General features: G+C 34.9%; 1 protein-coding gene across 1 annotated transcript in view; it reads left to right on the top strand.

The window, feature by feature from the left end:
- NCAM2 (neural cell adhesion molecule 2) overlaps nt 1–11,446 on the top strand; it is a 586,819-nt gene extending 575,373 nt beyond the window's left edge. Inside the window, exons 17-18 of the mRNA XM_051819201.3 lie at nt 2,093–2,212; nt 11,193–11,446. Of these exons, the coding sequence (XP_051675161.1) occupies nt 2,093–2,212; nt 11,193–11,304 (232 nt within the window). The 3' untranslated portion in view covers nt 11,305–11,446. The remainder of the gene's footprint in view (nt 1–2,092; nt 2,213–11,192) is intronic.
- Nucleotides 11,447–26,096: the final 14,650 nt, after the last annotated feature.

Genomic DNA, 26,096 nt, shown 5'->3' with positions numbered 1-26,096 from the left:
TAGCATTAGTGTTTTTAACTATTTTAGTTACAAAAACACTATTATTTGTGTATATGTATTTATGTATATTTATACTTTTATTTTGAGAATTAAACAATGAAAAGATACATAAAGTATAAATAAAATATGTTTTTATTGAACCTATTTGCCTCATTATTTATCAATGTTAAGATTTTTATGTATTTCCAAATAATTTTCATAGTCTGTAGTGTTAAAGAAATGAGGTCTTAGAATATATAAAGATATTTATGTAACTGCAATAATTTTCCATTTTAACACATAAATTAATGTGTCATTGATTGTATTACTAATTAGTACTTGATACTCTTAGAAGTTATATTTTTCTATTTATTGTTATTATTTAGATGAAAGCTTTAAAATTTTATACTAAACAATACTGTTTTGGACATCCTTTCATGTAACTCTTGTAAATATGCAGTAAATTCTAAGATAGAGAATGGGAAGCCAAACTTAAAAACACTGATAAATTACACAAAAAGTATATTCTAATTCTCCCTCCCAATAACATTAGAGCATACATATTTCTCCACAGTTTTTCAAATATCAGTTTAAGGATAGGCATTGGGTGCAAAAATTATGTCATTCGGGACACACAAAGCTTACATTGCAGTGACTGGGTTCCAGGTGGTTTTTTTTTTTTTTTTTTCTTAAGATTTACTTATTTGTTTGAAAGTCAGAGTTACCCAGAGAGAGAAGGAGAGGCAGAGAGAGAGAGAGAGAGAAAGAGAGAGAGAGGTCTTTCATCCACTGGTTCACTCCCCAATTAGCCACAACAGCCAGAGCTGTGCTGATCCAACGCTGGGAGCCAGGAGCTTCTTCTGGGTCTTCCATGAGGGTGCAGGGGCTCAAGGACTTGCGCTGTCTTCTTTCCCAGGCCATAGCAGAGAGCTGGATTAGAAGTAGAGTACCCGGGATACGAACTTATACCCATATGGGATGCCGGTACTGCAGGCGGCAGCTTTGCCCGATATTCCACAGAGCTGGCCCCAGGTTCCAGGTTCTATAATAATATTTGGATATTATTTAAGATTTGCATTATTTTTTCTAGCACATATTGAATCGGAGTTTGTTCCTTCAGTAATTTTTTTAGAATCATTAGTTCATATTCTTGACATGTTTTTGTATATTGCATTTTTTTCTTATTTATTAGTTATATAATGAGTTCCTTTATAATTTGATACTGTATGTCTTACACATATTTTCTGCAACTCATAACAAAGTTTGAAGTTTGTTTACAATGCCATATGCTGGATGAACATGTACACTTTTATTTAGGAATTAATAATTTTATAAAATATTTTTCTAAATATATATGAAGATATTTTCATTTTAAGTATTTTGTTCAGGTTCTAAGTTTTAGTCATACATTTCCAAACATAAATCTCTCTTGCCTTCCTGAGCCACTACCGGCAGTTAGCATTGGTTCAGTACCTCATGTGTGTCAGGCACTGTCTAGGAACAGGCAGCAACAGTCTAAACAGGAACAGTCTAAACAGGAACCTTGATGAGATAATTAATTCTAGGTAAAATCAGGTGTTTTTTTCTAAGTGAAAAGATATGGAAAAATAAATTTAAATGGAAAAATTTTTCACAGTGGATTTTCTTTTTTTTTTTTTTTTGACAGGCAGAGTGGACAGTGAGAGAGAGAGACAGAGAGAGAAAGGTCTTCCTTTGCCGTTGGTTCACCCTCCAATGGCCGCCGCTGCAGCCGGCGCACCGCGCTGATCCTGGCAGGAGCCAGGAGCCAGGTGCTTTTCCTGGTCTCCCATGGGGTGCAGGGCCCAAGCACCTGGGCCATCCTCCACTGCACTCCCTGGCCATAGCAGAGAGCTGGCCTGGAAGAGGGGCAACCGGGACAGAATCCGGCGCCCCAACCGGGACTAGAACCCGGTGTGCCGGCGCCGCAAGGTGGAGGATTAGCCTATTGAGCCACGGCGCCAGCTCCACAGTGGATTTTCAATCCAACCATGCTGGATTTACTGGAAGGAAGTAGAATTATATTGTAAACTGTGGTCAATGATGTATCTATTTTTACATTGCGTAGATAAGATTTTTTTCTTTGTTTTTCTAGGAAAGATGGATCAAAAGAACCAATAGTGGAGATGAGAACAGAAGATGAAAGAATTACTAATCATGAAGATGGAAGCCCAGTAAATGAGCCAAATGAAACCACACCACTAACAGAACCTGAGTATGTGGCTTGATGTATTCATTTTTAAATAAGTATTTGTACAGTGATAACACATGATGATTTTAATATGCACTTCAAATATTATCATGATTTATATTGAATCATATTTTCAATGAGAGTATATGTGCATAGCAAAAATCTACTTTCTAATGAGTCCTTTCATTTAAAAACATTGTATTAATGTCAGAGCACTTTCACTGCTGATTCACTTATTTGTAACTGTATGTAAGGATCAGAAGACAGAGGCATGTTACAGAGCTGAATTTTCTGACACTAATTTTACTCTTCAAGAAAGTGAAACTTTCAAAATATAATTTGTTTTCATTGAAATAAAGGTGTGTTAGCACTTTGAATATAAATGACTATGATATGCACATGTAACTATTAAAGACAGAAAAATATAAAGAAAAGGAGGAAATGCTGTTAAACTAATTATAATCTTAATGTGTTTGCAGTAAGTGATGCTTGCTAATCAATGAAGAAAGTATTACTTCTAAGCCGGCGCCGAGGCTCACTAAGCTAATCCTCAGCCTGTGGTGCTGGCACCCCGGGTTCTAGTCCCGGTTGGGGTGCCGGATTCTGTCCCGGTTGCTCCTCTTCCAGTCCAGCTCTCTGCTGTGGCCTGGGAGGGCAGTGGAGGATGGCCCAAGTGCTTGAGTCCCTGTACCCACATGGAAGACCAGGAGGAAGCACCTGGCTCCTGGCTTCAGTTCAGCGCAGTGCCGGCTGTGGTGGCCATTTGGGGGTGAACCAACGGAAAGAAGACCTTTCTCTCTGTCTCTCTCTCTCTCTCTCACTATCTAACTCTGCCTGTCCAAAAAAATAAAAAAAGAAAGAAAATATTACTTCTTTACTTTTTTTTCAAATATTCATTTATTTTATTTGAAAGTCAGAGTTACACAGAAGGAGAAGAGGCAGAGAGAGAGAGAAAGAAAGAAAGAAAGAAAGAGAGAGGTCTTCCATCAAATGGTTCACTCTCCAATTGAACGCAACTGCTGGAGCTGCACCGATCTTTAGCCAGGAGCCAGCTTCCTCCGGGTCTCCCACGTGGGTGCAGGGGCCCAAGGACTTGGGCCATCCTCTACTGTTTTCCCAGGCCATAGCAGAGAGCTGGATTGGAAGAGGAGCAGCCGGGACTAGAACCAGCGCCCATTTGGGATCCTGACACTTCAGGCCAGGGCATTAACCCGCTGCGCCACAGCACCGGCCCTATGTTACTTATTTCTTTCTACATCTATCACAGCTCCATTCAAACTATAATAGGCATTTCAGATAAAGTTGCAAAGATGAACATGTGCCTGGATTTGTGCACATGAGAATAAAAATCGCCCAAACCAAAGCCATTTATAAAATGGTAAAAGCAGTAATAGAAGTTATCTACTGAACACATATGATACTATCAAAAACCAAGATGATCACAATCTTCTCTACTCCTTATTGTCTTTCAAAATTTCTTGTTTTTCATATCAAATATTGTTTTTCATTAGCTACTATTATTTCTGCAGAGTAATCTGTTTTAGGTTTCTTATTCTAAATTAAGCATTCTCACTACCAAAGAAATGTTTTTGTTTTGTTTTGTTTTGTTTGCTTTGCAAAAATCTCTTTCATCTGTTCTAGAGGATTGAAATGATTAATATTCAGAAAAACACAAAGTACTACTCTATAGCTAAAATTTTCACTGTAAATTCTCAGATCATTTTTACTGATTATGTTTAAAGATTATTTCATCTTTTGTTGAAATTAACCATATTGGTCGCTTCTCGGTCTTTTGCCTAAAATCAAGTGAAATTAACCATATTGAGACAGAATGAGACAGAAGTCACAAGGTAGATTCAATGGTCTCCTCTTCAGAAATCAGAAATCTTTTCAATAAAGCAAAAAAATGTGCAACAAAATAAACTTCTATTCATTGAAATTTATAACATCACACTGGAGTGTATCGAAACTAGATATGAAAAGCCCTTGTGTATAACTGGGCTATATTTTGGGGAAAATATGATTTAGTAACCACTCTAGATATCAATTGCCTAAGAGTAATATATAACACAAAAGTAATATAGTTAAAATTAATATTTAAAGAAGTTTTTTCCAGATCTGAGAAGAAGGTCTTTGGTATCTTGATTGGTATTGCATTGAATCTGTAAATTGCTTTTGGGAGAATGGACATTTTGATGATATTGATTCTTCCAATCCATGAGCATGGAAGATTTTTCCATTTCTTGGTATCCTCTTCTATTTCTTTCTTTAAGGTTTTGTAATTTTCATCGTAGAGATCTTTAACGTCTTTGGTTAAGTTTATTCCAAGGTATTTGATTGTTTTTGTAGCTATTGTGAATGGGATTGATCTTAGAAGTTCTTCCTCAGCCATGGCATTGTCTGTGTATACAAAGGCTGTTGATTTTTGTGCATTGATTTTATACCCTGCTACTTTGCCAAAATCTTCTATGAGTTCCAATAGTCTCTTAGTAGAGTTCTTTGGGTCCTCTAAAACAGAATCATGTCATCTGCAAAGAGGGATAGTTTGAGCTCTTCCTTCCCAATTTGTATCCCTTTAATTTCTTTTTCTTGCCTAATAGCTCTGGCTAGAACCTCCAGAACTATATTGAATAGCAGTGGTGAGAGTGGGCATCCCTGTCTGGTTCCAGATCTCAGTGTAAATGCTTCCAACTTTTCCCCATTCAATAGGATGTTGGCTGTGGGTTTTTCATAGATTGCTTTGATTGTATTGAGGAATGTTCCTTCCAAACCCAGTTTGCTTAGAGTTTTCATCATGAACGGGTGTTATATTTTATCAAATGCTTTCTCGGCATCTATTGAGATAATCATATGGTTTTTCTTCTGCAGTCTGTTAATGTGGTGTATCACATTGATTGTCTTGCGCACATTAAACCATCCCTGCATACCAGGGATGAATCCCACTTGGTCTGGGTGGATGATCTTTCTGATGTGTTGTTGCATTCTATTGGCGAGAATTTTATTGAGGATTTTTGCATCTATGTTCATCAGGGATATTGGTCTGTAATTCTCTTTCAGTGCTGCATCTTTCTCCGTCTTAGGAATTAAGGTGATGCTGGCTTCATAGAAAGAATTTGGGAGGATTCCCTCTTCTTCGATTGTTCTGAATAGTTTGAGAAGAATTGGAGTTAGTTCTTCTTTAAACGTCTGGTAGAATTCAGCAGTGAATCCATCTGGTCCTGGGCTTTTCTTTGTTGGGAGGGCCTTTATTACTGTTTCAATTTCTGTCTCAGTTATGGGTCTGTTTAGGTTTTCGATGTCTTCCTGGTTCAATTTAGGCAGGTTGCATGTGTCCAGGAATCTATCCATTTCTGATAGGTTTCCCTGTTTGCTGGCATACAAGTCCTTGTAGTAATTTCTGATGATTCTTTTTATTTCTGTGGTGTCTGTTGTTACATTTCCTTTTTCATCTCTGATTTTATTGATTTGGGTCTTTTCTCTTCTTTTTTTCGTTAGTTGGGCCAATGGGGTGTCAATTTTGTTTATTTTTTCAAAAAACCAGCTCCTCGTTTGGCTGATTTTTTGTAATGTTTTTCTTGATTCAATCCTGTTGATTTCTTCTCTGATTTTAATTATTTCTCTTCTCCTACTAGATTTGGGTCTGATTTGCTGTAGGTTTTCTAGATCCTTGAGGTGAATTGAAAGCTCATCTATTTGGTGTCTTTCCAATTTCTTGATGTAGGCACCTATTGATATAAACTTTCCTCTTAACACTGCTTTTGCTGTGTCCCATAAGTTTTGGTATGTTGTGCTGTTATCCTCATTTACTTCCAGAAAGTTTTTGATTTCTCTTTTGATTTCTTCTATGACCCATTGTTCATTCAGGAGCATGTTGTTCAATCTCCATGTGTTTGCGTATGCTGTAGGGATTCCTGAGTTGGTAATTTCCAACTTCATTCCTTTATGGTCTGAGAAGCTGCATGGTATGATTCTTCTCAGATCTGGAAAAAATGGTGCTGAAATTTATATGGAGGCACAAGAGACCTCGAATAGCTAAAGCAATCTTGTACAACAAAAACAAAGCCGGAGGCATCACAATACCAGATTTCAGGACATACTACAGGGCAGTTGTAATTAAAACAGCATGGTACTGGTACAGAAACAGATGGATAGACCAATGGAACAGAATTGAAACACCAGAAATCAACCCAAACATCTACAGCCAACTTATATTTGATCAAGGATCTAAAACTAATTCCTGGAGCAAGGACAGTCTATTCAATAAATGGTGCTGGGAAAATTGGATTTCCAAGTGCAGAATCATGAAGCGAGACCCCTACCTTACACCTTACACAAAAATCCACTCCACATGGATTAAAGACCTAAATCTACGACCTGACACCATCAAGTTATTAGAGAACATTGGAGAAACCCTTCAAGATATTGGCACAGGCAAAGAATTTCTGAAAAAGACCCGGGAGGCACAGGCAGTCAAAGCCAAAATCAACTATTGGGATTGCATCAAATTGAGAAGTTTCTGTACTGCAAAAGAAACAGTCAGGAGAGTGAAAAGACAACCGACAGAATGGGAAAAAATATTTGCAAACTATGCAACAGACAAAGGGTTAATAACCAGAATCTACAAAGAGATCAAGAAACTCCACAAAAACAAAACCAACAACCCACTTAAGAGATGGGCCAAGGACCTCAATAGACATTTTTCAAAAGAGGAAATCCAAATGGCCAACAGGCACATGAAAAAATGTTCAAGGTCATTAGCAATCAGGGAAATGCAAATCAAAACCACAATGAGGTTTCACCTCACCCCGGTTAGAATGGCTCACATGCAGAAATCTACCAACAACAGATGCTGGCGAGGATGTGGGGAAAAAGGGACACTAACCCACTGTTGGTGGGAATGCAAACTGGTCAAGCCACTATGGAAGTCAGTCTGGAGATTCCTCAGAAACCTGAAGATAACCCTACCGTTCGACCCAGCCATCCCACTCCTTGGAATTTACCCAAAGGAATTTAAATTGGCAAACAAAAAAGAGGTCTGCACCCTAATGTTTATTGCAGCTCAATTCACAATAGCTAAGACCTGGAACCAACCTAAATGCCCATCAACGATAGACTGGATAAAGAAATTATGGGATATGTACTCTTTAGAATACTATACCGCAGTAAGAAACAACGAAATCCAGTCATTTGCAACAAAATGGAGGAATCTGGAACACATCATGCTGAGTGAAATAAGCCAGTCCCAAAGGGACAAATACCATATGTTCTCCCTGATCGGTGACGACTGACTGAACACCAAGAGGGAAACCTGTTGGAGTGAGGTGGACACTATGGGAAATGGTGGCTTGATCAGCATAGCCCTGACTGTTAATGAACAACTAAATACATTATCCCTCTTAGTAGTTTTTTTTATCTGTTCTACTTAATATGACTGGTTTAGATCTGTAATTGATGCACAGTTATTCTTAAGTGTTGAAAATTAACTGAAATGTGATCCCTGTTGAACATGGTGGTGGGAATGGGAGAGGGAAGAGATGTATAATTTGGGACATGCTCAGGCTGACTTGCCCCAAGTGGTGGAGTTGGAAGCATACCAGGGGATTCCAATTCAATCCCATCGAGGTGGCATGTACCAATGCCATCTCACTGTTCCAGGTGATCAGTTTCAGTTCACAGTTGGTCATGGTGAAGGGACTGGGAGTCAAAGGGAGCACATAGACAAGTCTAGTACCTGCTAATGCTAACTGATGGAGTAAATAAAGGGGAGAGTGATCCAACATGGGAAGTGAGAATCTCAGCAGACTCATAGAATGGCAGATGTCCTAAATAGCACTCTGGCCTCAGAATCAGCCCTAAAGGCATTCGGAGCTGGCTGAAAAGCTCATGAGAGTATTTCAGGCATGGAAAGCCAAGACACTCTGGCAAAAGATCTCTGAGAGTGAGATCCCAGTGGAAAGAACAGGCCATCAAAGAAGGAGGTACCTTTCTCTGAAGGGAGGAGAGAACCTCCACTTTGACTATGAGCTTGTCTAAACAAGATAAGAATCGGAGAACTCAGAGGGCTTCCATAGCCTTGGAAACTCATGACTGGAGCATAGGGAGATTACTGATGCCATAGACAGGAGTGTCAATTGGTAAAGTCAACAACAGGAGTCACTGTGCACTTACTCCTCATGTAGGATCTCTATCCTTAATGTGCTGTACATTGAGATTTAATGCTATAACGAGTACTCAAACAATATATTTCACTTTGTGTTTCTATGGGGGTGCAAACTGTTGAAATCCTTACTTAATGCATACTAAACTGATCCTCTGTAAAAAAAAAAAAAAAAAAAAAAAGAAATTATCAATTCCCAACTTGACTCTCACTGGGATTAAACATGACAATAGGTCTGCTCTGATTTCATCATCATTTTAAAAAATCATCTATTATTTTTCACTTTATGTTTCTGTGTGGGAGCAAACTGTTGAAATCCATACTTAATGTATACTAAGCTGATCTTCTGTATATTAAGATAATCGAAAATGAATCTTGATGTGAATGGAAGGGGAGAGGGAGTGGGAAAGGGGAGGGTTGTGGGTGGGAGGGACGGTATGGGGGAAAGCCATTGTAATCCATAAGTCGTACTTTGGAAATTTATATGCATTAAATAAAAGTTAAAAAAAAATATTTAAAGAAGTTTAATGTAATGTGAATCATGAAAAATTATAAGTGCAAGAATACATTGCCCAATACTTAGTTGAAAATATTGGTACATTAAATACTCAATACAATATTCTATGTATAAGAGATATGGTCAGTATAATGCTAACCTCCTATCAGAACTCTGTTTCTCTACTCCTTGAAGCTGCAAGTGTTCCATTGTTTTTATAATCTTTTTACTGAAAATATTTACAACACTTTGAAGTAGGAGAAAGGAAGAGCAGTGAATGTGTCACTTCTAACAAGAATAAAAAAGCCTGCTCTAGTAGATATGAAGTAGCTGCAACTTCATTCCCAGCATCAGATCACCTTAGTTTTTGCCAACGACTGTCTTTTTATTGGTTACTTTTCACAACTTTGATCTAGAAAATACATTGTTTCCCTTCTCATTTGAAAATATAAAAATAATTCCAAGTAAATATCAAAGGAACTGGAGTAGGGGAGTGAGATGTATATATATATATATATATATATATGTACATTTTGTAAATATTTTTAGTTTTAGTTAAGGTATACATATTTTATGCATTTCATATGTACAGATTTAGGAATATAGTGATACTTATTCCAGGTCCTTGTCAGGAACAAAGATAAGCATTTTAGTACTAGTAGATATAAGGTAAGTTTTATTCAAAAGATGAGAAAGGGAATACACACAGACACACACATACGTACACACATGAACCTGGGTTATCCCACACAGGTAGATACCTGACAAGGGTGGGCAATGGGCCCAAAAGGAAAGAAGGATGGGGAAGGGAAGCAGAGAGACCACCCCAGCACCTCCCCCGGGCCTGGTCTGTATGGGGGGTCAGGGTGAGAGACAGAGGGGGGGGGGATAGAGAGAGAGAGAAAAAAGCTTCCCAGTGTTGGCTTCTTCAATGAGGTTGTTGCATGGCTAGGGTTGAGGATAGCTGCTTCTACAAGAGTGAAATGGGGACTTTATGGTCTATAAGTTCATGGTGTATTTCCTAGATGAAGTACATACATCTGGGGAACAGAGGGCATTTTGATTGACACATGGCATGTGGTGGTGGGGAATGGCTTGGTACTTCAGGTCAACAGATCTTAAACTAACTACCTCCCTAGCCCATATCAGAACTAGCATGGCAACATTGATTTCCTCATAAAATCAAGGTTAAAGAGGTAGAGGCAAACTGAAACATTATCTGTAACTTAATTCTCTTAATGTGAAAACACACACACACACACAAGTCAGGTACATTTACTCTTCAAAAACATATATATATAAAAATATATACTATACTATATAACCATATATAAACATATATAATACTGTACATATATATACTATTACATATACATATATAATATGTAATAGTAAACTATTGAATTTGGAAATAGTATTAAAAACTAGAAATATTGATTCATTGGTGCTGTAGTGAGATTCGTAAACATATCTTAATAAATGAAGATTACAATGGCTTCATAGGTAATACTTGAAAATCATTCTCATGAATATGCTAAGAAATTATTTAAAACTGATATAAAAATAGTGAAAATAGACCAAAGAAAACATACTGGCAATATGTAAAAAGTCAGAAAGTTCGGAAATATGTTAATGGTCACTAGGATCCAAAAAATATTGCTAATTCATCTAGTTACTCATTATGTAACAGATCATATTATATAGGGTTCTTACTTGAAAGACCTGAGTAGGAAAACATCATGCAGTATACATACAAAAGTGTATCATTATTGCTGCAAATATAGTTTAGTCAAAATTGTTTTTTAAAAAAAACATTAATGAAAGAAAAAGCAAGAGTAGGAAGTTGGATAATAAAGGAAATATGATTGAAATATGAATGAAAATAGATGAAGTGAGCAAGGAACCCATTAGGGTTCATCACACCATTCTATATGCGGTTATGACTACTTGCATTTTTAAATAAAAATTTGTTGAGACAGCAATAGTTTTCAGTGGTCATCTTCACCAGATATAAATAATATGTTAAATGAGTGTATTTATTTTACTCTCTAAAACAATTTTAATTTTTAACATCAACAAATGGTCTTCAAATCCAAAGGATTCTATAAGAACAATTGAGGCATCTTGAGATAAAATATAATCATCTTTTCATATTATGTTCAAATTTTACTATGAATAATGATAATTGATTTATTCATTGTAAACTTATTTTTCAGTCAATTGGGCATTGATTTAACAAATTTGATTTTTTTCTAGTAATTGTTTTATATTTCTTCTACAAAAAATGTTAAAGAATAGTTCTCTAAAATGCCTTCTCAAATAAGGCCTATTGTTTTTCTATCTTCCTACAGAAAATTGCCTTTAAAAGAAGAAAATGGAAAAGAAGCACTAAATGCAGACACTATAGAAATTAAAGTTTCTAATGATATCATCCAATCTAAAGAAGATGACAGCAAAGCATAATGACATCTTGAATAGTGGTTTGACCAACACTACAGTGAGCATTTGGATTGCAGTGACCGTATGACCAAAACTATTCCATTGACCTTAATTTCTTTGGAAACTTCTAGCTTGGAATAGCCTGTACACATATACGTATCATCAAATACTCCTATTCATGGTCCATTTCCTTTTATTGTTGTTGTGGTGGTTGTTTATTTTGTTAAGAATTTCAACATAGAGACTTGACTGGCACCAACTCTTGGGTATCAATTTGATTGTTTGAAGTACTGCAACTTATAAAATGATAAAGTGCTCTATAACTGTGTTACATACTGAAAACAAATATAATTCAACCTCTCTGACAAATAGAGGTTTAATAAAAAACTATACAAAACAAAAGCTTTATGAGCTAAATGTGTAAGAAAGCCCTGCATGCTTATGAATCCTATCTTGGGCAAATAGATTATTAATGGCTTTCAGGTTAAGATGAAGGCAGATAATAAAGGTTTTACTTTTTATCCAGGAAATTTCAGGGAGCCTGGTCTGGTAAGAGCCAGTCATCTTTAGCAGATATTAAAAAAGCAAGAAAAACTTCAGAGAACTTTTCAAGTTATGATGACAGTGCATATTCAACATTGATTTTTGATAGACTGAGTGCCAGATCAAAATTGTTACCCATATGAAAGATTTGTAGTATAAAATTAATATAGAAAGATTCCCTAAATCTCTGTCTCTTTATATAGGCCATATTCATTCTCAATGGACTACACAAAAAGTAAATGTATTGCAAGTGAAGATAACATTGATTTCTGCCCTCAGCTTCAAATAAAATGAATTAAAATGGGGAATAGTACAAATATATTGTCTCATATTTATAATGTGATTATATTCTCTTTTAAAGCAATTTATCAAAGTCCTTAATGTTCAAATACTTTGAATCACATGCTCAGACATATTTTTGGCCCATAATTTTTGATAATCTTTGTTTAGGAACTAATTTTCCTAAATGTTACAGATCCAGAATTAAATTGTGTTTGGCTAGTTTAAATTAAAACAAGTTTGGTAAAAGTCAAGGAGATATTGTTTGACATTTAAATATGCCATAACAGTGTCAATGGTAAATAACTGAATTGGCCCTCTGTATTTGTATTCTGGATAATGTAGCTAGAATTATTTTAAGACTTTGGTAAACAACTTTGAAGGAATTCCTTAACTATTCAACAGACTTTCTACTAACACTTGTTAGGACCTACACCAGAATAAAATATTTGTTAACTTCCAAGCTATGCAAGCTCCCAGAGGTAAAAGATTGAAACACAATTTAAATTCTATTTAAGGAATAAAATATGTGTTTATGATTATAAACATGCGTACCAATTGGGAGCGTATTATTTCTTAGAGAGTCAAGGATTTCGTTAAGCCCCGTCACATTCATAACCTTTGCTATTTTGGGTAGTATTGCAGCTCAAACAATGACTGGCTGAGGAATATGTTCCAATAGAACTTTGGAGGCAATTTCAACAGTGCAGAGGAATCTGCTTTGGTAGTTAGTGTCTGTCTATAGATAAATTGATGAATATTAAATTCAAATGTTAATGTTAGTCAAGATTATCTTTATTTACAGAGTGCTTGAAACTATCGATCAAGGAGAGCCAATTAAGTAATTTTATACTTTTCATCTCTCTTCTGCCTGTCAGGGAGACAGAATATGTATGTCTGCATGTTCGGGCAATCAAATTTCCACAGTATGGTTGCCATACATTGTAGGGTTATAATACAGAAGTCTCTCTCCTTTTTAGCTTTCCTGGCATATTCTGAAGAAAAAGAACAGAATCTTGTGCCCACGTAGGAATTTAAGTAGTGTCTAAAGTAAACAAACAAACCACTTTAACCATTTTTATTAACTGGGTTATCCAACTGATTCTACAGATTTGACTGTTGCTGTTCTGTTTATATTTGTCTGGTCATTTGTTTGGCTTTATTTTGATCAGTTTTATTTTGTTTGTTTTGTGCCAATGTGCTAAAACTAGTCAAAATACTTGAATTAGTTTGTTTGTGTAAAGTTAATGAGATTAGTAAAGTGTCTATGAAGCAATAGCCATGAAAGCTATTTTTTTTTCTTCATAGGGCCACATGGTTTTAAACTAATGAAGTTGAAAGAATTAGGGTGACTGAGAAAGTGACTTCGCATGTTTACTATTGTTGTATTTGTGTTACACTGCAGGAGCAGAGATATCATAATAAAGAGCAAAATATTTTTGTGTTTTCTTATTTTGAAAATTTCTTCCATTTCTTTGGACTTTCCATGTAAAGAAATTGACCTCAATTCTTTTATATATATGATGTTAAGTTTCTTGCCACTCATGTGGAGTAATGATATGAAATTAATAGATACTCTGGAGACTAATTGTGGACAGACTGTTTCAAGTGAATTGTTTCAGTTGTTGAGTGGTCCTCATCTCTTGTTCTTGAAATCAATGCCATAAACTAGCAAGACAAGATGTGGTCAACTTGTTTTGAACTATTGCAGTGGAATGCTCCAAAATACTCTACTTGTAATAGCTTCCAAAAAATAGATGGCCTGCAGAAAACTGCAAAATATGAGTAGGGCTGAAATTTGTGTCTGGTTCTTCATTCTTATTCTAGAACAAACACATCCACATAATTGTATCAATTTTTTAACTGTTAGCGAATACTCTTAAGTATTAGTATAAAATGCAAAAGAGATAACTGAGTGTAAGTACTGTTAAAATAATCTGAATCCCAACTTATTTTAAAGGAAGAAGCAAAGATCACTGAAATCACTGGTATTTTGTAATAAGTTATTGGCAAATAATGATAATCGAGAGTATATTCAACAGCCTGCAAGAGGAAGCAAAAATAGAATTTTAACAGATATTTTTGTTTGAAAATTGGCAGAAATTAATGTGTCCACAATTTTATAATGATTTGTAAAGGAAGTTAATTGATAATAGTCATTTCTATAGTTTTATCTACTATTTTGGGGGTATGGCATGTCGCATTCTCTTGATACTAACATCTAACATTAATGAAAAGCTTCTTAATTTTTCTTTATTTTTAATATTAATGTATGTAAAAACAGTTTTGAAAGGCTATTTTATCCAATAAACTTCATATGAATCTAGGGTTTTGAATTAAACATTTATATAAATAGAAATATTTTAAGAACATTATTTATTTGAGTGGCAACAATTAATTGTAACTTTATAATCATACCTTTAGTTTACACATATTTTAATAATTAAAATGTCTTTGTGCCTTTCAATTAGCATGACACTGCTTTATTAAAAAAGAAAAACCACAACTGCCATGTTTCCTGATGTTTTGCTCATATCTGTGACACTCAAAAGAGACTGTTTTATTTACATTCAATAAATAAGCTCAATTCAAACTAATTTACCTTGACTATAAACTCAAATATAACAAATTATACGGTACACTTTTTTCACTCATGACAAAAAAGTTCTTTATAACACATAAGATATTCTTTAATTTGTTTTGTATTGTTTTTCTATACAATAAATTAGTTGAGATATTATTGGAATACAAAGACTGCAGTTGACTTACAAAACTAGGGCAAATTACTGTGGTGTTACTTTGATTTGGAATTCTAAGTCATTTTTTAAATTTTTGATGATGAGATATCACTAATGCAAATGTCTACAGATGAAGTGATTTTAATGTTATTCTCTATTAATTTAGGAAATACTGGAATATCACAAATATTTATTAAATTTGCAATGCTCTTTTTCCTGGAAAATAATATAAATGTTCAACCTGAGGCCCTCACACAGTTCTTTTTTATTTCCAGAGTGTTTGTTCAAGAAACTTTATTAATATATGAAAATATTTTTAAATGAGATTGATAAGACTATTTATCTTCAATGAGAAAAGACTTGCATCTTCTTATTAACCCTTTGAAACATTCTAACAATAGTCTCTCCAGTGAAATTACATATTAATGTATTGTTATATGCTAAAATTAAATTCTGGAAGGCCACAGAAATGAAATATTTTAATCCCAAAATGGAATCTTTCAAGGGGGTATTCTACTCATGGGTTTAGATGATGTTTTGAGATGAAACAATTATATGTGTGAGAAAAGTATAAAGAGACTTAAACATAAGAGTTATTGAACAGATATAATTTTCTTCCAGGTTCCACCCTTCCTTCTTTAAAAATTGCACTTACTCATGAAGATGCAGCTATTTAACAACATTATAAAAGAATGCTAATATTTTATTTCCCTTTAAATAAAAGTCAAAGACTTTTATATTATATATAATGGTAAATATTTATTTGATAAGACACTGGATATTCTTAGAAGTATAGTGAGATATTCCACATAGGATTTCACCGAAAAATTGTTAGTATTGCCACGTTAAATTCAGCATTTTTACAGTTTTCAGGATTCTTATCATACATTGTTTGTCATTCTTATAAAAATTACTCATATAAATTTAAATATTGCAACTTCTGTTTTATTTTTCTTGAAATTAAAGCATGTCATTGGCATCACACAATGCCAAGCAAATGTTGGCATCTGATTTTAGACATCTATGGAGAATAACAAGCAAAGCTATGTTGGGGCATTTCAAATCAGCATCAGACATAGGACAGTAGAGGAATAAAAATGGAAGGATCCAGAAAGGCAAACTGAACTCAGACATTTGAAATAGGTTAGAAAGAACAGACTGTGAGTGTGCTGAACCAGGGAGTAGGGACATGGCTCAAATGAAATTTAAGGCCAACTAAAAACTATTCCAAAGGGAAAAAAAAAAAAAAAACCTCACGAAATCCTGAGGAGAAAGTAAATAGAGATTGAACCCATCATTCAACTTTACAAACATGGATGCTATGTAATAAATGTACTGTTATGAACAAGCATATTTGTTCCACCTCTGAAAGAAATGTACGTGGTTTAGTGTTTGCCTCTAATCTTGTTCAAAACTTGTGAACTTGTTAGAAATGAATATTTAAAAACATTTTTATTTTGTTTTTGGCATATGAATTCTACTGTGTTCAGAATACAACAAAAACATACTATCTTTTATTTTCTTTAACTTATATATACCATTCAAATTTTATATTCCTAAGTTAGCTACTAAAACGTTTTCTTATTATTTCAATAGAATATGTCCCTATGAAATGCTGTATATATATGTCTAAACTGTAAAAATTATACTGCAAATGTTGAAGTTTTGTATTTATGAGAGACATTGAAAGTATGGCTTACAGTATATCAAAATTGTCACTCTTCACCATTTGTATATTAATAGTAAAGATACTTTTACTTTAATAAAGTGTTGCATTTTATGTTTATTTTGAATAATATCTGCAATGGGTGAACTTATGACTTGAGAAATACTTTCAGTTTTTAGAAAATTTCTAACAATATTGTGAAGTATTCAAAATAATAAAATACTTTCTGCCAGATAGCTTCACCCTCACTCACAATCTGTTGTTGGCTTCCACACTGTACCCAACTCACAGAATCTAATGAATAAATGGGGTAGATGGGTGGAGCAATAGATCTTAAAATTTGTGCACTACACCAACAGCAGCAGTATCCCCTAGGAGATGTTAGAAATGTAAATGTCTGGATACCACCCAAGACCTCTTGAAGAATCTACAAGAGGGCTTTGCCAACTGTTTTTATTTCTTTCTTTCTTTTCTTTTTTTTTTTTTTTTTTTTTTTTTGACAGGCAGAGTGGACAGTGAGAGAGAGAGACAGAGAGAAAGGTCTTCCTTTGCCTTTGGTTCACCCTCCAATGGCCGCTGCGGCTGGCGCGCTGCGGCCGGCGCACCGCGCTGATCCGATGGCAGGAGCCAGGAGCCAGGTGCTTTTCCTGGTCTCCCATGGGGTGCAGGGCCCAAGCACCTGGGCCATCCTCCACTGCACTCCCTGGCCACAGCAGAGGGCTGGCCTGGAAGAAGGGCAACCGGGACAGACTCCGGTGCCCCGACCGGGACTAGAACCCGGTGTGCCGGTGCCGCTAGGCGGAGGATTAGCCTAGTGAGCCGCGGTGCCGGCCCAACTGTTTTTATTTCTAATAAATTTTATTTATTTATTTGAGAGGTAAAGTTACTACAGTGAGAGGAAGAGACAGAGAGAAATCATGTCTGGTTCACCCCCTTAATGGCCACAGCTGTGGAGCTGAGCCATTTCTAAGCCAGGAGCCGGGAACTTTCATGGGGCCTCTCATGTGGGTGCAGGGGCCCAAGTACTTGGGCCACCTTCTACTGCTTTTCCAGGGAACAGCAGAGAGCTGGATGGGAAGAGGAACAGCCAGGACTAGAACTGGTACCCATATGGGATGCTGACACTGCTGTGCCACAGCACCAGCCCCACTACTTGTGTTTTAATAACACTTATTGTGATACTTGGACACTGAAATTTCTGATCCATTATGTTGGATCCATTATGTTGGAGACACACTTTTTCCCACTCTTTGAATATTTATTCATCAACTTCTAAATGTCAATAATCCTGCTAAATATAGACAGTTATGCAATAATATATTATATGAATTTCTCAAAAATTCATGTTTTAAAAAATTATGTACCTATAAAATAATAAGAGTTAGAGGGAAAATAGGTTGAAACAGTACATTCAAAACCCAGGTAATTTTGCAACCATATTTATCAACACAAATAGCAATAAAAAATAAATAATGGTTTAAAAATAGTAGAATAGACATGATAAACCCATTTTGAGTAACAAAATGGTAACTTTTTCTTTATGTTGGAATTTTATGTCACTATTTCATTATTATTACATTTTATCTTCTTGTAGGATTCCTTGGATTATAAAAAGATATAAACTAATCATTCCTTGCAAGGATTTAGAAGATGTTTTCTTCTTTATAAGATATTTTATTCTTTATAAACTAGCCATGCTTAAAGTGAAAATAATGGTAACTAAATGCCAACTTTTCACAAAGAATAAATTTCAATATAAGCTTTACAAATTCTACAAAGTACATACACATATATAATAAAATAACATTAAATTTGTTTTGAAGGACTAAAGATGTTATTTGTGTATTAAATGGTGATTTGCCCCCTATTTTATAGTTACTAAATGGGCAGTTAGAGTGAAATGGAAAATATTACATGAGAAAGAGACTAGATATAAGTCCCTGGCATAATTTGCAGAATTATCTGGTGATTCCATTAATATTTTAAAATTTCTTCTATTTATTTAACCCAAACCATTGCCTAATATAAATTATCTTTACTTGTCCCATTGGAAATGAGTGAGTACTTCTGTATTGATATCATTTACAGCCTAAAAAATGAAATTTCTGGATTTTTCTGGAATAAATTTACAGTATTCAGGTTAGAATATCCTCAAAACATAAACAACATTTTTTCTTTATGTGAAGTATTTTGCGCCTGTCCTTATCTTTGGCATATATTCTTTGAAAAAAAAAACTTTCATGTGTATATTTTAGCTTTTCAGGCTAACATATCTTCCAGAAGGAATATTTATACATATATATTTTGATTAGGGTGAGTGGTAATTATACTAGAAAAACATCAGCTTTATCAATCAGAACTTATGGTCACCTTTAATTAGTCTATAAAAGGCAGATATTTATATTATTTTTGTCTATCTCTGTTAGGGAGCAAAAGGTTAACTTCATGATTTGTTTCCTATCAACATCCCTCCACCCCCAATTTCTTATATTTCCAACTTCCTTTTAATCTTCACAGTCATGATTAATACCTAAAACTGACTTTGGAAGATTAAGATATAAAGAACTAAGGATAATTACTAAAATTGGCCCAAAAATTTATATTCTGTGTCATCAGTTGTATACTATCTTGGAAGAGTCATTTTAAAATGGAAAGTTTGGTAAGGAAGTTGCAATTTCCTTTTTACTTGGAGATATTGGCTAGAGAGAGAAAAATGACATCTTATTTGTAAGCAAGGATCCAAACTGATCTCAACAGTTACCAATTCAGCAATCTGTACATTATGGTCTCTGGAAAAACTTGCCAGCCACCGTGGAAATTCCTTAGGGGTTTCTGACGATCCTGACCAAGGGACTATTAAGAGAAGTGCCTGTTTTACTTCAGCAGCAATTTTTTACAAGTGCCCTTGTTCTTCACATCTTCTCTTTCATTGAAGCTGCAGCCCCTGAGACCATGAAATGAATAATTAGAACTACAAAATGAAAGTGGTCTTTCTGTATCCTGATCTATGTTATGAATCTTTGAGTCCCTCCAAAATTCATATGTTGAAATCCAAATCCCCAAGGATATAGCTTTAGGAAGTAGAAATTTGGGAAGTGAATGACTCATGAGAGAAGAATCCTCACCAACAGGCTTAGAGTTGGTATAAAAGAGATCCAGTACAAAACCCTCATCCTTTCTACCAAGTGAGGGTACAGCAAAAAGCCATTACCCATGAATGAGGAAATAAGGTTCATCAAACACCAGCTGTTTCGGCACCTTGATCTTGGATGTTCCAGTGTCCTCCAGAACCACGAAAATAAATATCTGTTGTTTATATTGTACACAGTTTTTGATATTTTGCTTTAGTAGCCCTGAATAAAAGACTGAAACATAACCACCTATGGAGCACATCTACAAGGTAGCGCTGTATTTACAAAGAGAGAGATCAAAATTGGCTTTGTTAAGCTACTGGAAATTCAAGGTATACTGATACTATCTCAGCAGCTAAGATATAAAAGTAAAATAGTAGTTTTCACAGTATTTTTAAATAATAAGAAACACATCTTAAACAGTTAATATATTTAAATGCATCATCATGTACTGCAATATATAATATGATAGCAACTAGTTTCCTGTAGCAATTTAAATTTAAGTTAATTAAAGTAGCATAATTAAAAATCTAGTTTGTTAGCTATATTAGTCACATTCCACGTGCTAAATAGTAATATGTGCTAGTGATTACCATATTAGCACAGAGCATTTCTAAGATCATGGATTTCTATTGGAATGAGATGATATAATAATGTGAAAGTCAGTTCCTCTTTATGTTTACTAAGTTCAAGCCATGACTCTGATATTGACACATTGAAACAGATAGTTTCAAAAATTCTCTAGGAAGTGGCTCACTTGGCTAATCCTCCGCCTGTGGCGCCAGCATCCCATATGGGAACCGGGTTCTAGTCCCGGTTACTCCTCTTCCAGTCCTGCTCTCTGCTGTGGCCTGGGAAGGCAGTGGAGGATGGCCCAAGTGCTTGGTTCCTGCACCCGCATGGCAGATAGAGTTGTTGATCGAGTTGTATCACAAGTACAGTGATACTATGTGGTAAACCTCTGACTTCCTGAGAAAATGATGTTTCTGTTATTGGTACAACCACTCTTAGGGCAGTTGTGTATTTTATTTAAAGATTTATTTATTTATTTGAAAGGTAGAATGAGAGGCAGACCAGGAGGAAGCACCTGGCTCCTGGCTCCGGATCGGTGCAGCGCCGGCCGTAGCTGCCATTTGGGGGATGAACCAATGGAAGAAAGACTTTTTGTCTCTCTCTCTCACGATCTAACTCTATCTGTCAAATTAAAAAAAAATTCTCTGGAGTCTTTTGAGAAAAAAAAAAAACCATAGTTGTCATAAATAAAAATATTTAGGGTTAAGATGTTGCTTAGGATGCCTGCATTCCTTTTCAAAGTGCCTGTGTTTGAGAATCAATAGATGAAATCAATGAAAATGGGGAGTAATTTAGATATCAAGAGATCCCTGCTTCCTACTCATGCCTGCTGTGGGAAGCACCAGGTGATGGCTCAAATACTATGGTCCATGCCAACCGCATAGGAGACATGGGATGAGTTCCTGGGTGGCTGTCAGGGTTGGCTAGTCCTAGCTGTTGCAGGCATTTTGGAAATAAATCAGCAGATTGGGTCTCTCTCTCTCTTTCTGTCTCCATGTTTGTGTATCTACACTCTCAAATAAAGAAAATAAAGACAAAAATTGGAAAGTCTGGATTTTCTTTACACCAAATGTATGCCTTTTAACAAGATCAATGTATATATTCCTTTCAACACTCTTAGAACACTTGTGCTGGAAAATGTTAGAATTTAGGTAGCCTTTAAATAATGTGAACTATTAAATTAATATTTGTTATTATTTACATTCACACACTACAAATCGATGATCTCTGTCCTTTAAGATCCATGATGATTGTACTTTGATGAAGATATTGCAAGTAGAGATTGCTTTTTAATTAAAGTAAAATCTCAAAAGATTCAGTTTTTAAAGCTATTACTCCTGAACCTATATATATGACATCAATGGGTGGGTTATTTGGCACAGTAGTTAAGACACTGCTCAGGATGCATCCCACATTGGAATATATAGGTCTAGTCCTAACTCTGCCCAGATGTGCACACTGGAAGTCAGCATGTGCTATCTCAATAATTGGATCCCTGCCACCTACAAAAGAGACATTAATGATGAAGTTGCGGGCTCCTGCTTTCAGCCTGACTCAACTTCTGCAGATGTGGGCATTTTGGGGAATGAACTAGTGGGTAGAATTCTCTCTCTCTCTCTCTCACTCAAATAAATCCAACATAAATATTTTAAATAAGAATATTTGAATATCTGGAAATGGTTAAAACAAATGGAGAATGAGAAAAACCAAAATCTAAGCCAATTTAGGCATATTTGGATTTGCTACACTGCAGAAACTTACAAAGCCACCTCAGCAAAGATTCAAACAGTTTTTTCAACCTTTTTAAATAAACTCTCTCCATCTTTCTTAGTAGTAAGTTAAGAAATAATCATTTAAAAAGTATTTCCTTAAAAATTATATGGAACAAATTTCTCCATGTTCCAGCTTTCCTTTGGATTATGTTCATTACATCTTTAAGAAAACTGAATACTATGATATCCATTCCAGTAACCCTGGGGGAATGCAGCTCTTTTTCTTCAACTCACACCCTGGAGAGTGGAAAGGAGAAAGAAATCACAGTGACCACTAGAGTGCACTTCATCCTACGATACAACAAACTGTTGGTACATGTGACAGCTTCCATTCTTCACCATTCAGTGACCTGTCAAGGGCAACTGCCCGCACAAAAATTCTGTGCTGTCTTGGAGGAATATCTTATTACTAATACGATTTGGAATTGTCAGTATAGAATGAGAAAAATGTAGATGAAATTTTGGTCAATTTCTTATTGTTTTCTTTTATTCTCCACAGAAAGCATATCCACTAATTTCCTGCAGAGCTCCCACCAATCCATTTACATCTTGGCAGCCTGTCCCGCTAGTGATGTGTTCAGGGACTCTGTGTGAGCTATGGCATGTTGAAAGTAAAAAAGCTATACAGTTTTCAATCAGTGTTCTCCATTAAGACAAAAAAAAGCATCCATTTATTGGAAAGGCAAAGAGAGAGAGAGGCAGGGGTGGGAGAGAGAAAGAGAGAACACCACACACACACACACACACACACAGAAAGAAAGAGAGAGAGAGAGAGAGAGAGAGAAAGGAAAAGACTGCTCCAATCTGGTTGTTCAGTGTCCAAGTAGCCAAATATCCACAGCGTCCAGGCTGGGTCAAGCCAAAGCAGAGAACTCAACTAAAGTTCCCCTCATGGGTGGTAGGAAACCAAGACTTAAGCTATCACCCATTGCCTCTCAAGGGTGCACATTAACAGGAACATGAACTTTCTTTGTTTTTAAATAACACTTTATTTATCCTCAAAAATTCTTTTAAATGCTTTCATTTATTTTATCTACTGAATACTCAATTAAATATTTGCTTTGTAGTTTCAAATCATGTTAATACACTTTAAGATGTAACTGAGATGAACCATACTAGCAAAAGTTATATTTTGTAATTCAACACTCTTAAATTAAAGGAATGAATTTTCCTAACTGTAAGGAAAAGAATCTCAAAAAATATATAAGAATGAAATAGCCATTTTGGGATATGATTGTCATTTTTAACCCTTGTTTATAACCCTGTGGAATTGCTGTCTTCCTACTTTTTACATGTTGAATATTATGATTATTGGCAAATTAAACGTGTGAATATAAAGTGAATTAAAATTATGTCTTTGCAAAAACTGATGAAAGAGGGGAGGGAGGAAGGGAGAATTGGATGGGGATCCAGGGAGTGAGGGAAGTGTTTCAGAACTGTATCTATGAAAGAATAAAATCCCTTCTTTTTATATTAAAATTTTTCAAAAAGAAGAGAAAATGGCTTATAGCATACGGAGAACAGGAAAAAATATGAAACCCAACAAAAACCTTCGAAAGCAAAAGATTTATACTGAGGCTATTTTAAAACAGGGTGCTAAATGTATCACACACACACAAAAGACTGAATAAAATCCTCATTCCACTAGAATGTATATCGGAATTCAGAAAACATGGAATTTTATTAAAGTTAATTATATTTCTGAGAAAAATAGATTAGAGGAAAATCTAAATGAAGGAAAACACATAACAATAATTCCCTTCAGAGTGAAAAAAGTTTAAAAATGTTCAATTACTTCCCTTTTTTATATGAGATACATAAATAATTGCCATTGAGATCAAGTAATCTTTCCATAATTTTCTTCTGCCTTTACTATAATCTTTCCATTACATCAGTATCAATTTAGAGTCAGTGCAGTACCCCCCAATCTAATGGAGCTAAACACAGGATAATGAATTCAGAGTATACAGACACACGGAAGTTTGGGCTGGCTCATTGATAAATTCATTAAGCAAAGGAGAACAACTCAAAGATTATTTTGTTGCATTCTTTAAAAATGAAAAAAAAATCTTGAAGAGAATGATTAGCAATAGGAAATCAACATGTCCAAATGAATAATTTGTGATAAACAATCATTTCATTCCCAATTTTGTTTTCCTTCCCCTCTTTCCACTATTTTTCAAAAATCACACTGTTAATTGCATTGTGTCTAATAGAATATAGATTTCAATGACTTTTTTTTTTAAGATTTTTACTATTTATTTCAGATAGAGTTACAGACAGAGAGAGGGAGAGACAGAGATGAAGGTCTTCCATCCTCTGGTTCACGTCCCAAGTGACCTCAGTGGCTGGAGCTGGACCAATTTGAAGCTAGGAGCCAGGAGCTTCTTCTAGTTCACCCATGCTGGGGCAGGAGTCCAAGCACTTGGGCCATCTTCTACTGATTTCCCAGGCCATAGTAGAGAGCTGGATCAGAAAATGGGCAGCCGGAACACAAACCAGCGCCCACATGGGATGTTGGCGGTGCAGGTGGAAGCTTGTGCCACCACGCCCAAGAGCCTGCTCCAATGATCTTTTTTTTACTTCATGCTTTTTTGGGGGTTCAACTCAACGAAATGATAAATGATAAACTAGGACATTTCAAGTCTATAAGAAAAATAAACAGCTAAGATAATGCATCTAAGTTAAAACAAAAATATAGTACATTTTCAATTTGAGAAGGTTATTGCAAACACAAATGGTACTATTTGGAAATATTTTGATAAATTTTATCATATAGTTTAAAATAATGACTATACAATGACATGATATAATAAAATATGTTTGTGCATAAGTCTGTTATATGTATTAAAATACGGAACTAAAATCACTGAAACTATGTCATAATAGATAATGGGATGAACTGATCAATAAATCAAATTGATTATTGTAATAAGGCCTTGAAATTACATAGATATGAATTGGAATCTTAATTTGCATTTATTAATGTATGCTGCTATGGCATATTAGGCCCATCTGAATTTTTACTTCAAAATGTTCAAATTGAGCCTGATATAACATGCCTCACAGAATTCTGTGAATATTTAGTTCATTTTGGGACATAAAGCACGTCTTACAGGTTTCTAGAGCTATTTGGTGGTCTTCAAAGACCTAATATGTTTTTAGTCATGATCTAAATTATTTGGTAATCTTGATGGTATCAATGTCATATTCTGCATCAGTGAGATGTGAACTTCATCGAGAAACATGACCATTGAGTTTTTGTATTTATTTGCTTGAAATAGTAAAGTTATTGTATATAATGGGTGTATTATTGAATAAATTAACCACTTAAAATAAAGGATATTGATGTAATTTAGCTGTTTTAAATGACATATGTTCATAGCAATAATAAAAAACAACTCAAATGACAGTATGTTATATTTTGAGTAGCAAGGGTTAATAAAAAATGAAAGTAAAACCTGAACGTTATTTCAAAGCCCAACCCATTGACATCACAGTTTTTATGACTCAAAATGGACCAAGGATCTAAATCTACTTCATAATACCGTCAAATTACTAGAGGAAATCTTTGGGGGAATTCTGTGCAAGATATTGGTATGAGCAAAGAGTTTTTAGAAAAGATTCCAGAAACATAAACAATAGAAGAAATGGAATTACATAAAGCTAAGGAGCTTCTGCAGTATAAATGAGAGACTCAACAAAGTGATGAGGGATCCAACAGAATAGAAGAAACTATTTGTTAACTATGCAACTGATAAAAGATTAAAATCCGAAATCTATAAATAACTGAAGTAACTCAACAGCAACAAAACGAACAATCCAGTTAACAAGTCTGTATATATGAAATACATAAAATTTCTTCACCTTATATAAGTAAAAATTATAAAAAACATTAATTGGAGATAAATTGCATTTTACACACTAATATTCTCTTATATTGTCCCTTGAATCACTCATTAATCCCCCAAAAAGCAATATAGCGTAGAATGGCTGCTTTAATTTTAAAGTAGGAAGTCCATAGTGAAACTACAATTTTGTTTTTTTCTTTGATATGGCTAATTCATGCCAAGATTTCTGAAACTCATACTTGGAGCCAGTAATCATTTAACTT

Source organism: Oryctolagus cuniculus, chromosome 4 (genome assembly GCF_051225735.1).
Source record: "Oryctolagus cuniculus isolate XC-2025 breed Fujian yellow rabbit chromosome 4, ASM5122573v1, whole genome shotgun sequence".
Taxonomy (NCBI): domain Eukaryota; kingdom Metazoa; phylum Chordata; class Mammalia; order Lagomorpha; family Leporidae; genus Oryctolagus; species Oryctolagus cuniculus.
Note: the sequence above shows the minus strand (reverse complement) of the source record. Positions and strands in the feature narration are given on the sequence as shown.